Raw genomic sequence first — 17,265 nt, 5'->3', positions numbered from 1 at the left:
TGTGTGCTAATAATTATTAAAAAAAAAATTATATTAAAGGGAAAGTATTTTAATTCCGTGCTATTGTATGGTGAAAGGACCTCTTGGCGTTATAATTAGAAAGTTAATTGAACAGTTGGGACTGCAAAATTTGGGATAAAGACAGCCTACAATTTGGTTGTCCGAATTGCTTGACAACCCCATAGATATAGCAAACGGATCATCTCTATTTCAAATGAAATGAAAAGGAGCCGATTAGTGAAAAAACAAGGTGTAAATTTGTCTAAAAAATTAAAATGACAATTTAACCCCTTGTTATTTCCCTAACCGGAATGAAATGGAGAGGACCCGTTTCCAACACAAGGGCTGACAGCCAAAGTATACTTGTTCTAACAGTCTAGGATATAGGGCCCATCTGCTAAAAGTAAGTGAACCTTGCAATAGGAAATTTCAATCCAAAAGTTTGGCATCTATTTACATTGGAAGATGCGCCCCTTAGAAAAACTAGGATGAATGAGATTAAAATTCAAAGTAAAATATATTAAATTCTTCTTGTTAACATGTCGCATTTTTAATAGGTAACATCTTTCATGTCGAGTGATACATGAAATGATTTAAATTAATATAATTTGAGAATCTACAATTTCAAAGAAATTGTAGAGAATCCTTATCCAGATGGAGGGGGGAGATCCTCCCCTTACTTAAGTTACTTTATTGAAATGAGTTGATGCTCTTTCATTATTGGATATGTCAAAAATGAGGCATCAACATGAAAAAAAAAAATATTGAAGATTCAACACGAATTTTAGGGTTTAGGGAGAGGCTAGAGGTAGCCTTTGCTTCCGAGTCCCTATTTTTTTAGGGTTTGAAGCTCATCAGCATTTAGACAAGAAGGAACAACTTCTACTGGTACAACAATCAGACCAGCTTTCTGACATCCATCCTGCAGAAGCTTTACTTGTGAAGGTCCATCAGGGCATAATGCAACAACAGCTCCTCCGCTACCAGTGAATTTCGACGCAGCACCCACCTTTCTAGCAACCTCCACCATTTTTATATTTAAAGCACCAAGGGCATCATCACCAAACATGCTCCTGTACAATATTCAAAATAATGATATTACTCTCATCATCCGTACCGATATGAAAACAAAAGTGCATCAATAGGGTGGAATTGGGCAATCTCGAGTCAGAATTATAATAATCAGTGGCTTCTCACATGTGATTTTAACTGTCGAGTTTTAGAAATTTCTTACCTTCGAATATCAAAATTACGATTCATGAGTTTTGCAAGTTTGGAATAGTCCTTTTCTAGTAATGCTGTTCTTCCTTCTTTTGCTATATTTGCAACTTCTAGTATTGATGATATTATAAACTCATCACCATTAAGCCACCTTTGGCGCACAGTACTGTGGACCTGCATTAACAAATGTGTTAACTATGATTACAATTGCAGGACGGTCATAAGGGGAGGCACTCCTGTTATAGACTAGTGGGTTCTTTAGAAACCTCACTTTCATGAAGCAGCTAGCTCACTTCTGGTACACTCTCCACTTTGCATTCTTATAATGGTAGTTGAAGTTTATAACTTAATGCCTAATGAACTAGCTTTCAACTGAAATTGTTGACAGAGAAAGATGGCAGTGTAATCCCTTGACCAAACCAATGCGTGATATTACACATTAAGGTTATCTGCAAGAGTTTTAACATTATATCACCATAGCATACTCTCTTGTGCTCTCTCAAAAAAAAATCCCAAAGAGAGGGTAAGTAATCAAAAGATAGTGCAACACTGGAAAAGCATATGTTTGCAATGGATATTATCAACCAATTAGAAAGATTGTATGTTCTTTACATATTGGGCATGAAAATAGACAATAAACAAACAAAAATAGAAATCTCACGAAATTATAGAGAACTGAAACAAAAAGTAGTTAAGATGTGAAAAGTATTAAACTTATTGTTTTGACGGAAGTTCTTTTCCTTTTTAAGCATTGAAATGGGTGATAAGACCATCAAACCAAGTTGCAAGGATTACTGCTCCCCTTTAACCAGATACTTAGCGATGTAGGAAAAAATGTGGGATATGCAACTTGTCTGAAAAAGTGACAGAAAAGAAAAACTATAGCATGCCCGTTCTTTAGCATGAAGACTATCTCAGGTGCAATTGAGAATTTGGAAATTAAGCATAACTCCATCACATGCAGGGGCGGAGTTACATGGCAGCTTGGGGGGCCCACCCCAAGCTACCATGTTTTCCCCCAATTTTTTCATAAAAAATACTATTATAATCCTTTGCAAATTAAAATTTTACCCCCAAATTTGAAATGCTAGCTCCACCCCCATCCATCAGGATGAGAATGATGACCCATATTAAAAAATATTTAAAATAATAATAATAATTTTTACATATATATATATATATAAGTTAGAAAGGAAAACAAAGCTATGGTTCGATGCTAACCTTCCCTGAATCACTAGGATTCTCAGCATAGATCAGATTAAGAGGCGGGAGAAGGCTAATATCCATGGGCGTATAGATGCCATGCCGCAAGTCATCCATGTATTCCTTGCTAAAATCCTACAGAAGGAAATATAAATATCCCATTCATTACAATTTTTATCCATCAGATGTGCATGACCTGCGTTAAAAATTTAAATCACGTACCATGTAAACAAGGCCCCCATAAACCTGTGCCACCCGGTCTTGGAGACCGGCAACAATTCCAAGTTCCTTCTCTGCAGCGAGGATAAGATTAGGCCTGAGCTCTACTTTAATCAAATGCCTAACTCTGTAGAAGTCAAGGAGGCAGCTTAGGGCAGCACATACAATAGCACTCGAACCTGAAAGTCCTGTCTGAAATGTCAAAATTATAACTTAAGCCACATGTTGCAATATCAGAAGAGTCAAATATAAAGCCCATACAACTACTACTCCTATTGAAAAGAATAGTAATTACACTAACAGAAGGAAATACAAGACATACGGGCAAAAAAAAGTCATCTACAAACTTTGCAACAAAATCAGGAAGGGAAATATACTTGCAGTTTAGTTTTCTCCACAAGCAAAAATATGTGTCAATAACAGTTCTTGAGGTATGGATGGTATCTTATCAAATTTTTAATCAAACCAAACATGGCATGATTAGATGTCTGGACATTCAGATTCATAGGCATCACATTCCTGGGAATCTCGATGCCAGGGCATATTGGACTTCCCTAACCAAATGCCATGGCAAAAGAAAATCAGAATTTGCAACAAAGATGAATTTTATTCAACACGAGCAATCTTTCTAAGGGCGTATACCTGTTACTCCTTATCATTTTACCCAGCAGGAGAATTAAATAAATGGATCATAAACCTCAATGCCAACAGAAAAGACATGTAAAAAACAGTAAATTTCACAAACATAGGAATACAAGGAAAAAAAAAACATAGAATTGTGTATGACAATTCACATAATGATTTTCACAAAAAGTGGTAAGTGATCTCTTGTAGAACGGGTTTAAAGCTCTACCTGGCGTGGGATATTAGTGTCATATGATAGAGTGAAATTTCCCCCATGAATATCAATCTTGTTATCTTTGCAATAATTATGGAAAACTCTACAAATTGCCATAAGTAATCGTACACCTCCATAATAACCTTCGTTATTCAACCGACTCACCTGTAAACAAAGGAAAGAGCAAATTTTTAACCCTCATAAAATTCACAATCATTTGCATCGTGTACAAGGACTAAGACAAATGTATACTGCCACAATATTCTTCATATGTATGTGTGTATAAAGCCTACACACTCGTAGACAAAAAAAAAAAAACTATACGCTCAAACCCATAATAATATCAAAATCATCACCAAATCAAAAAATGGACCTTTAATTCTATCATTTCAAATCCCACGCATCAAGATCTAACTTGGAATTTGATCAAATTCGATAAAACAAAATAAAAAGTAATAACAAATACGAGCTACTCATCGAGTCTAAAACGCATTCGAATATAAACAAAAACGCAAGCACGATTTTGCGAGAAAAAAAAAAAAATGAAACTTTCATTAAGCGAAATGTAGCTATAAATTCGAGCTTCTTATAGATTGCATGCAATACCAAAATCAATATATCCCTTAACAAAAACAAAATTATCCATAATTCAAGAACATAGATCTTCCAATTTCCAAGCAAGAACATTGCAGATCAAGCTCATCAAACCAAAACAAAGACACATACATACACAATTACGCAAATGTAGGTACAATTTGAGAGAGAGGGTGGACCAGGTGATCGAGGGATCGGAAGTGGACGAAATCGTGGGTGGGGTGGGGCCTGATGACGAGCTCATCGGACGGCTCCAATCGCACGGAGGCCCAGAAGTTACCGAGCGTGAATGAGATCGTACGGCCGAAGTACACATCGCTAGGATTCCCGAGCAGTCCCACCCTCGCATGGGCCCTGTGCTCGATCGCACCCGACGAAGTGGAATCCGGCGAAGCTCCTTTTGCATCCATTCAAAATCCCGATTGTTCTGTGACGTCTCTGTCCAGCTTGTGCTACCTCGTGAGCGAATGTATACGTGTACGTCTTATCTGTTAACGTGCCACGTCATCGTCTGACTCTTATTGAGCTTCCGTTTGGATTGTGGGGAGTTCATTGGATTGTGTAATCATTTTTCTGCATAACTTGTGCTGTTGTTCACAACAATCCTTATATGAATCGTTGTATATAAGTTGAGTAAATAACAAGTCTAAATTTTTTTACCATGTCCCGTTAAAAAAAATGGAAAAGGATTTTTACGTACCACTTTGGTGCATAATATTTACACACAATAAGACTCATTAATAGGACATATGCAAAGTGTTGTGCATCAAACACTTCATTAAAAAAAAAAAAAAAAAAAAAAAATTATGCACAAAATTTCAACTCGTGTAACCCTGCATTTACTGTTACCACCTTAACCGCTATCTTTATTGCCACACTGATACTATTAGTGGTGAAAATCAAACCCTACCTTATACTGACATGACTAGACAATAACAAAAGAGAAGTGCTACACTTATCAAATTTTTGTCCATTTTTGTAATTTTAAGTACTATATAATTTTTGCTAAGACTAAGTTTTCTTTTTATTCTATCGCAACACATCAGTGTCAAAGCAAAACTAATAAAAAATATCTACACTTTGTTATAGGAAATGCTTTACTTTTCAAATACATATTATTTGAAAATCAACTTTTATAAAAAAATAAAATAAAATGATAAGTGTAGCACTTCCCATAGGTAGGTCAATCCATTATTTTTCTGGTAGACTGGATCATGGTCCCTTTCATTTTACTTAAAATGAAAAAGAATTGTTTTATAGTCTAAATTAGATTTAATGGTGTATATTTTGTTACGTTATTTAATAATGTGACACTATATACATTTATTAAATAAAATAAAACAAAATTCAAACCATGAAATAATTTCTTTTCATTCACATTAGCGATTGACTAATGTAGTGTTTACAAGGACGTAAAAAGATTGACTAACTAATCCATTATTTTTGCTAATCATGAAGCACAACAAGCATACGATTGGATACTTAATAATGCTTATGCAGGATGATAATTAAGAAAAACCAAACGAGGCACACACACCTCTTCAAGGATTATGGTCCTCTCCATTTCAAGTAAAATGGAGAAAAGCAATTTTATGGTCAAAAATTTATTTTATTGTACATAACAATATACATGATGCCAGGTGGTAAATATGTTACCACATCATTTAACAATTTTAACTAACGTGGCATTATGTACATTGTTAAATGTAATAAAATAAAATATTGAACATGAAATGGCATAATGCATGAAAAATGATCAAATCATTAACATTAGTCACATTAATTTACACATTGAGACACTAGTTTTAGCGTGCAAATTGAGCTTTGCCTTCGACTCGAGAAGGAAACACATATAAAGGAAGGGGGAAAACAAAAGCAAACCTAAATGCAAGAAAACAACGAGCGATTAAGGCAGATTCTTTGATGAGTGGCTCGGGAGGGGGTGATTTGCCCCCTCTTCCCCATATATATATATTCAGTCTTCCTCCTCTTCACCATCTTCAGGCAGCCCAGTATCATCTCCAATACCTTCAAGCAGTTTGTCAACGTCCTCCCCTAGCTCCAGCAACCTTGAACTTAATTTTTCAACCCTGCTCTGTTCTTGCCCAAGGCACACAAGCAAATCATTCAGTTCTGCCTCGCTCTCCTTCTGGGCTTCTTCCCGTGCTTCGGCCTTTATTGCCTCAACATCTGAAAATGTTGAGGCCTCTCCACTCTTCAAAGCTGTCACTTCCTTTTCCAAATGGAAGTTGGCCTGTTCAAGACTGTTGTAAGCGTCGGATAGGCTCTTCAGATCAGATTCCATCTTCCCAGCTAAGTTTTGATACATGGACGCCTCTGATTCGATCTGTGCTTTCTCTGCTTTCAGCATCTCCAACCGTTGAGATGTTTCTTGAAGATCTCTCCGGAGTGTCTCCACCTGGACCCTATCCAAGCCCCCACTCACTCTCTGCCCAGGCTGGGAAGAACCTCCTCCACCCGTTTTTGCGAGGTCCTCAGCCAAAAGTGCATTTCGACTAAGAAGGTCCTGAAAGATGAGAGAAAGGGAAGAAGAAAAGTAGGTCCAATTTAGTCCCGTATATGCTAAATATGCATAATGAAGTGCAGTTCTACAGAAATCTTTCAGCACCAGTCATCCATTTGACAAACAAAAGAGAGTAACCTATGGCTGATTTATATTACTATCCTACTGGTATTCTTCCCATTATTATGTGATGCTTTGCAGAAGAATAATATTATAAAGAATAGAAAAGCATGAGTTGTACATAGAACAATACCTGTATCTCAGAGCACTGCTTCTCCACAAATGCTTTCAGCCTTTTGATATACTCTCCATCACTTTCACCAGTTCTCTGCTCCAATTCTGCTGGCACCACTGCCACCTTGCTCTTTGGGTGACTGTAGACCTCAACAATGCTTTCTCTGATATCTGCCTCCAAACTCTTAACAAGGTTCACAAATTGATCATCAAAGATTGCTGAAAGAATTGGATGATCCACATCTTTCTGATCAAACGAATCATTCTCCTCAACATCTTCAATCTCTGCCAAACTAGCAGCAGTAGATCTTGTCAATGGTTTACGACGCTGAGCTGACTTTGCAGAGGTAAAAAGGAAGCTTTTCTGCATCTCATCGAACTTCAAGAAGTATGATGTAAGCCCGAGTTTCTGGTTTATTGTATCAACTACTGCAAGAGCATTCTTTCCATTATCATTGGATTTATTGTAAATCACACATTCTCCCAAGAGAACTGCTGCCAAACCCCTTGTGCACACTGTTACAGATGAGTTTGATACCAACTCGAGCAGATACGTAAGGTGAGGACGTGAATCTAGGAAGCAATGCACTGCACTAGGGCAATCAGCTAGCCATGTGACCAGCAATTTCAAGATGATTGGTTGAACATACAGATCTCCTGATGTCCTTGATTTTCCATCTTTATTTTTCATAGAAGAAGCAAGAGCCATGTATTTTACCATTCGGTGCATTAGTGGCTCTGGCACTCCTAGGGATGGCATCGGTTCCTCAAGTTCAATTCGTAAAACCTGAAAAGTTTCTAATAAGATTAGATAAACATAAGTGAAGGGTCGTTTTTTTCCCATCCAAAGAAGTTTTAACAAAGAAAACAAAATTCCTTGGTTTTCCTTTTGTTTTTCTTGACACTTCTCCTTTTCAATAGCTTAAGTGCAATAGTCATCTTCACCCTCTAGTGACACAGATTTACCAACCTCAAAACTTTATATCCCATGCAGAAACATATTTTCTTTTAATGGTCAATGCCTTACAAGGTGGAAAGCAAAGAGACCAATGGTGAGAGGTAAATAAAGTTCAACAGTAAGGCTAAAGGTGCATACCATTTTAAAGAATTTATATTAAGTTCTGCAGCTATCATATAAAGTATGAAGGATAGTTAGCCCCAACTAGAACCAATTTATCATGCAATCATAATGGAATAGATGAAAGAAATAAAAGTTAACATAGAAATATCATTAAATTTTACAGTAGTTAAGTATAAATGGTGATGAAGGAACCTATTATCATATTTGTTTAGCCAAAAAAAATTACATTTTCTATTATCCTTTTAAGAAACAAATAATTAGTAACAGAAATCAATATGTCTCAATCCAATGCAATCATTCTCCATATAACTTTTAATCTCACGACAATAATTTTTTTTTTCTTTTGTTAGGTGTAAGAAGTACTAAATCACAAAAAGTGATGCACCCATGTACATGAGTATACAAAAGATACATCTGTTAATCATACTAGCACTAACTGCAAGAGAAGAAGGAAATGTGATCGCTTACCCTTTCCTTGCACTGGAAATTGTCCTTCAATACATGAGAAAGAACACTAGCAGCTCTGCAACAAGTCTGCACTTCAAAATATTAGCTAGACAGTTCTCACATAGCAAGCACCCAAAATAAAAGCCTAAGTTCTATTAGTGCTCATAAAAAGATCGTAATCTTTGTACATAAAGATTAGATGATCTGACAATTCAGCTAGTACTAGTTTTGTATTTAGAACTTATGTTAAATTACTAAAGAATCACATTACCTCAAGATCACCATCATTTTCACTCAATGTAAGACCGCGCAATAGCATGCTGCAGGAGAAAAACACTTTTAAGGTTTATTCATCAAAAGTAGCCTTTTCAAACTTAAAATGAAAAGAATGTGATGATCAATGTTTAATTCATGTAAGATAATCTAATATACTGACCAAACTCAAAACAGAGAAATCAAAGGTAAAATGCAATCCTCAATGCACACAGAACAGACAAACCTTCCAAATGACATGTTCACATCCTCCTCAAGGGGAGCTTGAGTCATTGAATGTGGCTGAGGAGTTAATGTGGATGCTAACATTGTTTGGCCATCGGCATTTTTCTGATTCAAATGAGATGGAACAAACAAACAAAAGCAAATTAAAACGAAGCTTACACATACAAGGTCAAGAAGCAATAATGTACAAAACAAAATCTTATAAAATACGCAACCTCACAAAAGTTCTTAAAAATATAATCAGCTGCAATAAACTCTTGCATACTAGACGTCCGCAAAAGGATTCGAAGAATTGAGTTCATAGCAGGTTCTACTTGTGGCTCCGTTCCAAGAACTTTGCTTGCAAGGATATCAAGATTCTTGGGATGTCCAGCAATCAGATCACCAATGCATCTTAATGCCTGATAAAGTGAATAAACCAAAAAGAGTAATACAGAGATCTACCTTCGTACTCCCTCATAATCAAACAATAGCCTATTAAAGTCACCATCGTATGTTAAAAAAAAAACATGGAGGTGAAAATGCAATCCACCAAACAAACACAAAAATAATTGACGCTATGCTACTGCAACTGCCAAATGAGAAGGCCCATCATATGGACATCATCTGCAATATCCTTCCATTTTATAAGTAACAAGGTAGTGGAAATTCAAAACAGAAGTCTAAATGCCTACTAAAGTGTAATATCGCATCTTTTAATTCTCTCTATATGTGATGTGTATCTGTCGAAGTCTGTGTGTGTGTGTGTGTGTGTGTGTGAGAGAGAGAGAGAGAGAGAGAGAGAGGGAGAGAAGAGCATTCAGAATAGTCATCGTACCGCACAACGGACAGCTACTGGTGCCCACTGGCTTTCAACACCCAACATCAGAAGATGATCCAATACTTTATTCTACAACCAATGCACAAAATGCAGGATAAGATACAGCCAAAAGAATGATCTAAGGCACTAACTGTAGCAGATACAGAGTTAGTAAGAAACCTGAACCAACGATGTTTTATTTGTTAGCTTATTCGCATCTTTTCCAGGATCAGCCTCTGGACCTCCCATCATTAACAAATTAATGGTTTCCAATGCACTGAGTAGAATAATTGTCTACTGGCATGGCGTTTGTTTCGAGGACAAGAAGAAAAACCAGTAAGGCTTCTGTGGCAGCATATCCAAAGGTCTATGACATAGATTTATATACATTTGAGTATCTAACCTTTTGTTGGGTGAAACTGTAAGTACTTCCCCGTAGTTTCAAAATTGATACCAAGGGGTCAAATCCCATAGTTTCCCTAAGTAGTATCTGAACCACACTTAAAAAATTAGCAGCAGGAAAGAACCTCATGCATAAATAATAAGACAGCAGAGGCTGCAAACCTGATTAGATGCGTTACTCCGGAGAAGATTGTTCAACAATTCAAGACAGTCCTGCACAGTTACATGTACGATAGTTTTTTAACCAAGATATTCATAAAATTTTCAATTGCTTGTAAAGAAAAGTAGAACTGAATGGAGGAATAACTAAACACCCATGGAAGCTTTGATTAATGACCATTTTTTCTTCTGAGTTCTGACACAGACAAAAATTCTTGAAAATGGACCTTAAAGGCACGAGGATATGGCTCTGTTTATTCTAACAAATTCTCTACAAAGAATAAACTTCCTTCTCTACATTTAAGTGTGTGTCTGAGCAAGTAGAATCATAGAGAAAGCAAAATCATGATGATAGATGACCAATGTCTTTCAATATGTTTTCTCCTCACCGTTATTAATGAATTGACATCACTTATCAATATATATATATATATATGTGTGTGTGTGTGTGTGTGTGTGTGCGCGCGCTTTCTCCTCACCTAAATATTTAACTAGTACTTGGCAGATGAGCAACATAATAAGTAACCAAGAGGACTGCCAAAAGATAATATAGAGCATGCGGCTGTCAATCTCAAAAAAAAAAAAAAGTGCTGAAACCAAAATTCTCCTTCACTTGGGCAACAAGTAGAATCATAACTATAGAAATCCATGATGAACTAAAGTGTTTGGAACAAAATCTAACATTGATGGATATGGTTGATTAGTTTTATCATATAAAGAGCTGTCTCATTTAGCTAGCAAATTAGTAATACAAATTAGAGGCATTTTTTTTCTTTTTCGTATTGAAAAGTAATAAGAATGAGAGGTGTTAAGCTTTTTATTTTTATCATCCTGGCGTCGAGCTATTTTTCGCAGGACCTCCCCGACAGTATCGTCACCGCAGTAGAGTTTAACCACCAAGTTCGGGATGGATTGGTGTGGTTCCTCTACGCCTAGGACACCAGAATATCGAACCATGAACGAAGAAAGGCATGAGAGAAAAGCATATTGGCTAGTGATTGTGAGGCCCAATTCTTGACTGGAGGGGATACCAAAGGCCTCTGCCCTGCCCTCCCTCTAACCTCTGTTATAACTTTATCGATGAAGCTCATTTAGTAATCCAAGACAAGCAGCTCAACTTATTCACATAAAAAGAAAGAGTACTAAATATGAAATACCAAAAAGAAGTTTCAATTGTAGAAGCCCAACCAATCAAAGCTGCCAGTATAAACAAATGGTTTTCAACAAACAAACAAGAACAAGTTGATTAAACTATCATTATATAATGAGTAATGAATCACCTGCACAACGACACCACCTTCTGAACCTCCTTCCTCTTTGATGATGCTGAAAATCTTCTCGAAAGCACCTTCAAATACCACAATTTTTTGAATCTCCTAAAATCACAAAACTATTTTACTTAGAAAGGAAATAAAACACAGTGCAGGTTCAACAGAATAATTAAATGAAGAAGTAAAAGGAAAATCTTACCTCAGCTTCACGGGTCAAATACGTAAGCAACAGTAAGGCCTCATTTCGAATGACCTAAAACAACCACAATCATTTTCAATAAAAGTACAAAGCCAAACCATTGAAGATATGTTGGTGTTCCCTTTACATAAAGTAATACAGCAGCCAAAATTTTAAAGGTTTCCAGCAAGTTATATTTTAAAGTGAAAGTGTAATAGACAGAAATTGTAAATGGAAAAATCAGCTCGGGAGGTTATGTAAAAATTTAATTTTTCCTACCAAATGAGATCACACCTAAAAGCTTCTATTGTGGAGAAATATGCCTATGATGAAGCTAAACTATAAATTTGAGAAGAAGAAAAAAGTAGCATGAGCAAGATCCCATGAACATGTTTTCTACCTCACGATCCATTAGCATATCCATCAACCGAGTTATACCACGAGGAATGGTCAGAATGGCTTCCTGTAACCTGAAGAGGAACTCAGAAAACCAGCACAACTTAAAAGAATCCAAAAGCTAAGGCACAAAGGCAAGATAGTAGCTAAAAAACTAATACCTATTTGGAGAATTTGTGAGGAGCGCTGTCAAAAGTTGAAGAGTATAATATCGTACATAGAAATCCTCCTCCGACTGTCAAAACACCCAAGAAAAAGAAAAATGAAAAAGATCATGCAGCTATATGCATAAAGCAAGCAGAAAAAGCATAAACCAGCCAAATGCAATTAACAACATTTTCATGATGATCCAAAATTTAACCCTTTAAGTTCTCACCAACAAACTTAGAAGAAGAGAAATGCTGTCTGCTTCTCTGGAAAGCAAATCAGTGTTCATTAAAGCTGGTTGAACCTCATTCTTTGGCCCTTTTGCATGCTCAATAGGAGTCAGGGCACCAACAAGAGTTTCTAGAGCACCTCGAACCTGGCACAAATAGAATGGATGAACTCACCGTCTTACTCAGTCTTGGAACATGATAAAACTAAAGAGCATTTGTTCAGAATGGAATATTCATAAAGTCATAGAAGAAGGAATAGGATATAACAACCAATATTGCAGACTAAGCAATTAAACACACTGCAGTAAGAGTGGATTATTATTCATCAGCAATAATAACAATAATAATAAAGGGGGAAAATGCTCCAAAGGTCTTTGAGGCTGAGGTATGACTTTTTATCAAATCACTCCCTAAGGTTTAAATTTTATCGATTTATTCCCTAAACTTTCAATTTTTATCATATAGATCCCTTTGTCTACCTTCCGTTAAATTTATAACGGTGCCGCCACATCATACTCAATTAGAACCCTTTAATGAAAAAAATTACAAGTATAAATACATATTCTAGAAGAAAAAAAAAAAAAAAAACCTGAGGTTGCAGCCACACCAAGCGATGGGGTATGACATTTTATCAAATCACTCCCTAAGGTTTAAAATTTATTGGTGTACTCCCTAAAGTTTCAATTGTTATCAAACAGATCCTTTTGCTACCTTCCATTAAATTTATAACGGTACTACCACGTCATACCCAATCAGAAGGTAACATGTGTCCCATTTAATAAAATAAAAAAATAAAACACCAATGGTGGGGTGGCCGCTCGGGCCACCCCTAGAGGTGGGGGTGGCCAGCACAGCCATGGGCAAATGGGGGTGGCTCGAGTGGTCACCCCACCTATAGTGTTTTTTTTTAATATATACGTAATTTTAATTTTTTTTATTAAAGGGGACACGAGTCGCTTTCTAATTGGATATGACATGACAACACAGTTAGAAATTTAATGGAAGGTGGACGGAAAAATCCATTTGATAACAATTGAAACCTTAGGGAGTAAATCAATAAAATTTAAACTTCAGGGATTGATTTGATAAAAAGTCATACCTCAAAAACCTCTAGAGCATTTTTTCCAAAAAAAAAACAGAGCAGAGAAAAAAGCCTTACGTCCCACTTAATCAGTTTCCACTAATGGCCACAAAAGAGCTTCAGCAGAGCAAAATATCTGATTCTCCATCAAGACAGCTGGAGAACCATCTCAATTATCTGAATGCTCTTAGAAAGTGGAATATTTCTTTTTTTCTTTGTAAGTAGATTGTGGAATACTTCAAAAAGGACTTATAAAATTATAGTCGAGTATTTTCTTCACAACCTCTGTCCATGTTCAGAACCAAAATCTGTACGGTTCCTCTATCATGGTCATAAGTGGTATTTTCATAAAATATAGCATATTAGAATTTTGGCAATCAATTCGAGGAAAAAGGCTAACCCTAACTAGAGGAAACCAAAAGATGAATTTACGAAAAGAAATATGGATCAGGCCATTGGGTTTTGCCTAACTGTAGAATTTAACCATTAAACCATAAAATGTTTCAGCATAGAAGACAGCTGATACTGAAGAACATATCAGAATAGTTTTTAAACTACCTAAACCTCAATATTCAAGGCCTTACAAGAAACTTTATATCAGGAAGCTGGGCAAAACTGGAAGTCACAGTTCAGTTTTCACTCTCTTTCTCCTAAATGGAGAACTTCATACGTAATTTTTTGAGTGATGAAATTGAACTAAGAACAGGAAGAAAAAGAAATTACAAGTACAAATATGAAGGAAAGAAAGAACTGCCACCATTTCAACATCATCACGTTCTTCCTTTAAGACCCCCATAATTACAGGGAACCCTGAAAAAGTAAACCAAATATATTATACATTGCTATCATAGCACAAAGACTAACCCACTTTATCAAAAAAGAGAGAAGCATTCACCCATTGCACCAAATGCTAGCTGGGCAGCTGGACTTTCCGCTACAACAGACTGAAGCTCAATCATAGCACTCCTCCTGTCTTCTGCCAGTTGACCATTGCTTATACGGTTGAGCAACCGCTCAACATAGCTAGCAATATAAAGCACACAGTGGATTGATTACATAAGCAAATACTTCCCCAGTATATAATATTGCATAGTGATGATAAAAATGGATGGTCCAAATTTCTAATCAAAAGCATGAAAATAAGTAACGAAGCAAAGAAGGATGTACGAAATGAAATTGAAAGAAAGGCAAAAGGTAGCAACTAAATTGATTTGAGCAAAGAATACAATACAAAACAGGCTACCAGCTCCATAAACCAGCCAAATGCATATTTCTTGAAAACTGCTGACCAGAACCACCACCCATTCTAATGAGATAATACATTATTTTCCAATGTATATAAGCCTACCTCACCAAGGCAAGGCCCTTCGAACCCACCCTTGGAGAGTAAACCTTGGATACATGACCCCACCCACCGCCAGAACAAGATCCGTGCATAAGATAATCCAGGAGAACTCCCAATGCAGAACCGAGAATGTCCAAGTCTACGGCTCATCCTAAGCCTTCAGACATATTACATGGACAATATCTCTCCTAACACTAATGAAGCACCAACAGCAACACAGGAATACAAATATTCGATCAAACAAATATAATATGAGAAGGCAAAGCATATCTGAGTCAAAGAGTATGTTTGCGATTTTAAACGAAATCGTGGAAAGTGTATCATTTGGGAATGCATTTTTAAAAAATTGAGGTTTAAAAATATAGAAAAATCTACGATTTCAAATCGTAGGCAAGGGAGTGCATTTTTAAAAAGCGCACAATTTTAAAGGTTAAACTACAATTTTAAAGGTAAAATTGTGATTTTACAAATGCTTAACTGCGTTTTTAAAAATTGTTTTTTCAAACTGCACGTTTTGAAATCACTATTTTTTAAATCGCACATTTTGAAACTGCAAATCCTTATATATATATTATGTATAACAAGTTCTTCTAGAATTAGCTTTGACTGGCAGGAAAGAAAGAGTCGAAGCGCATCTGAGTTGCATACACTTTATTCAAACTCATAAATATCACGACTACAGAAGAGAAAATTACCTGTCTTCATTTGAAGCAGAATTCTCATTTCCAAAAACAAGCCCAACAACCCCCTGCATGATAATTTGTAGCTTAATTACAAACAAATATAAAATACAAAGCACAAATACCATTGACGATATCTATTCAATCATACATTGACTCAAAATAAATGGGAATGCCCCACTAACCAAAAGACATCCCTCTATAGAACCCAAAAACCTATGCTTGCCCACGACTTGAAATACAGTAAAATCATACGATTGAGAGAGAAAGTAAACAACCAATCATGAATTTATTACATCTCATTCAAGACTTTTCTGCCCATGATACTAAGAGAAATTCAATCATTTATAGTAACCAGTAATCTTATAGACAAAATCATCAGCTAATTAACATGCTATAGAAGGGGGAAAAAAATGATAAGACCTAATCGTAGAATAGCCAAAGAAAAATACGAAAAGGAAAAACTAAAACATCTAAATATTATGATTACTTATTCATTGTGTTAAATTTACATCCTGTAGAACATGCATTACAAATTTAGGCTTGGAAGTTTGATAATAAATGTGATATTACAGCAATAATCAAAATTAAACTGTAGAGAGAGAGAGAGAGAGAGAGAGAGAGAGAGAGAGAGAGAGAGAGAGAGAGAGAGAGGTGACCTTATAACCAGACACCAAATCCATCTTCCTAGGTCACCAAATTGTTAGAAAATCCTGAAAAAAAAGAAAAAAGAAAAAAGAAGGCCCAAAGATTTCAAACAATCTTATTCAAATCAAAATCGAGAAGACAATCATGGATTATTAGATTTTTTACCAAAAAAAAAAAAAAAAAGCTCACAGAAAACACAAACTAAAGAAACGAAACCCTAAATTGAAAGTTCCTTAGTAATGCAGGGAAATTAGCACTCAAAAATTACTCGCTTGCGATGATAATCGATTAAAGTGATCAAAACGAAGCGTAAAGATCTTACTGTGCTTTGCTTTCACGTCGTTTTGAATGACAGGTTTTGTTTCCAATTCGCGTATTCGAGCTTTGACCTCAGACGCAAGCCACAGAGCTCGCCAAAATTAACGTTGCTGTCGCTGATGAGTAAACCGGCGAACCGAGAGAACTTGGTAAGCTTGCTTGTGTCGGATCACGAATTTAGATCGGGCCTTTCCATGTGGGCTTAACATTTTTTTATTTTTTTATTTTTGGATCCATTGGAGTTCTAGGGTATTTTCAGTACCACAATAAACTTTACCAACCCGTACGGATTGGCCCATTGATTAGAACGTCAGGATGACATGTAAACTCGGACACCCGGGTTTACCTGATTCGCAGATATTGCGGGTATGGTTGTGTATCCGTGGTTATCCAAGACCTTCGATCATATGAGAGGTTGGGTCGTTGAGGTCTTTGGATCAGGAGCAAGTGCAATTAACTGCTAGAAGGTGGTGGGATTCACTTGTTCGAAGCAGGTGCTCTCGATGTGGGAAACGGATCCTCTAATGTTCAAATGAATCGAAGATTATTCAGATCCTTATAGTGTAGGGGTATTTTTATCTTTTCATAATTTTTTGGACAAAAATGAATGTACACTAAAAGGAACTGAATACTCTCAAGTTCATTTGAACCGAAGAAGATCTTGGTTGCTCGATGTGAGGCATACAAGCACCGAATTGAACCCGATTCCTAAGAACTTTATGGGCTTTTTTATGTTTTGCCATGAAGTTAGG

At 36.2% G+C, this 17,265-nt stretch overlaps 2 protein-coding genes across 3 annotated transcripts; both read right to left on the bottom strand.

Moving 5' to 3' along the window:
• Positions 1–646: 646 nt before the first annotated feature.
• Positions 647–4,592, bottom strand: LOC133859917 (glucuronokinase 1-like). Of its 2 annotated transcripts, XM_062295498.1 has the most exons (6): positions 4,255–4,578; positions 3,497–3,646; positions 2,647–2,835; positions 2,443–2,559; positions 1,235–1,395; positions 647–1,073 (listed from the first exon to the last, which is right to left on the bottom strand). In XM_062295498.1, exons 1-6 carry the CDS (start codon positions 4,483–4,485, stop codon positions 830–832), a joined length of 1,092 nt encoding a protein of 363 aa, XP_062151482.1. In that variant the 5' UTR covers positions 4,486–4,578; the 3' UTR covers positions 647–829. The 2 variants fall into 2 exon arrangements, with proteins under 2 accessions (XP_062151482.1, XP_062151483.1); XM_062295499.1 differs by lacking the exon at positions 3,497–3,646 and having other exon boundaries at positions 4,255–4,592.
• Positions 4,593–5,828: 1,236 nt separating this feature from the next.
• Positions 5,829–16,673, bottom strand: LOC133859916 (golgin candidate 6). Its single transcript, XM_062295497.1, has 20 exons — positions 16,518–16,673; positions 16,207–16,260; positions 15,563–15,615; positions 14,418–14,545; positions 14,280–14,332; positions 12,441–12,587; positions 12,226–12,299; positions 12,069–12,138; positions 11,690–11,743; positions 11,500–11,595; positions 10,223–10,273; positions 10,062–10,148; positions 9,839–9,952; positions 9,677–9,748; positions 9,075–9,260; positions 8,861–8,964; positions 8,633–8,681; positions 8,383–8,448; positions 6,853–7,620; positions 5,829–6,602 (listed from the first exon to the last, which is right to left on the bottom strand). Exons 2-20 carry the CDS (start codon positions 16,228–16,230, stop codon positions 6,051–6,053), a joined length of 2,748 nt encoding a protein of 915 aa, XP_062151481.1. The 5' UTR covers positions 16,231–16,260; positions 16,518–16,673; the 3' UTR covers positions 5,829–6,050.
• Between the last annotated feature and the right edge of the window lie 592 nt (positions 16,674–17,265).

The sequence above is a fragment of the Alnus glutinosa genome, chromosome 2 (genome assembly GCF_958979055.1).
Source record: "Alnus glutinosa chromosome 2, dhAlnGlut1.1, whole genome shotgun sequence".
Classification (NCBI taxonomy): Eukaryota; Viridiplantae; Streptophyta; class Magnoliopsida; order Fagales; family Betulaceae; genus Alnus; species Alnus glutinosa.
The sequence above is the reverse complement of the archived record's forward strand: the minus strand, read 5'-3'. Positions and strand labels throughout refer to the sequence as shown.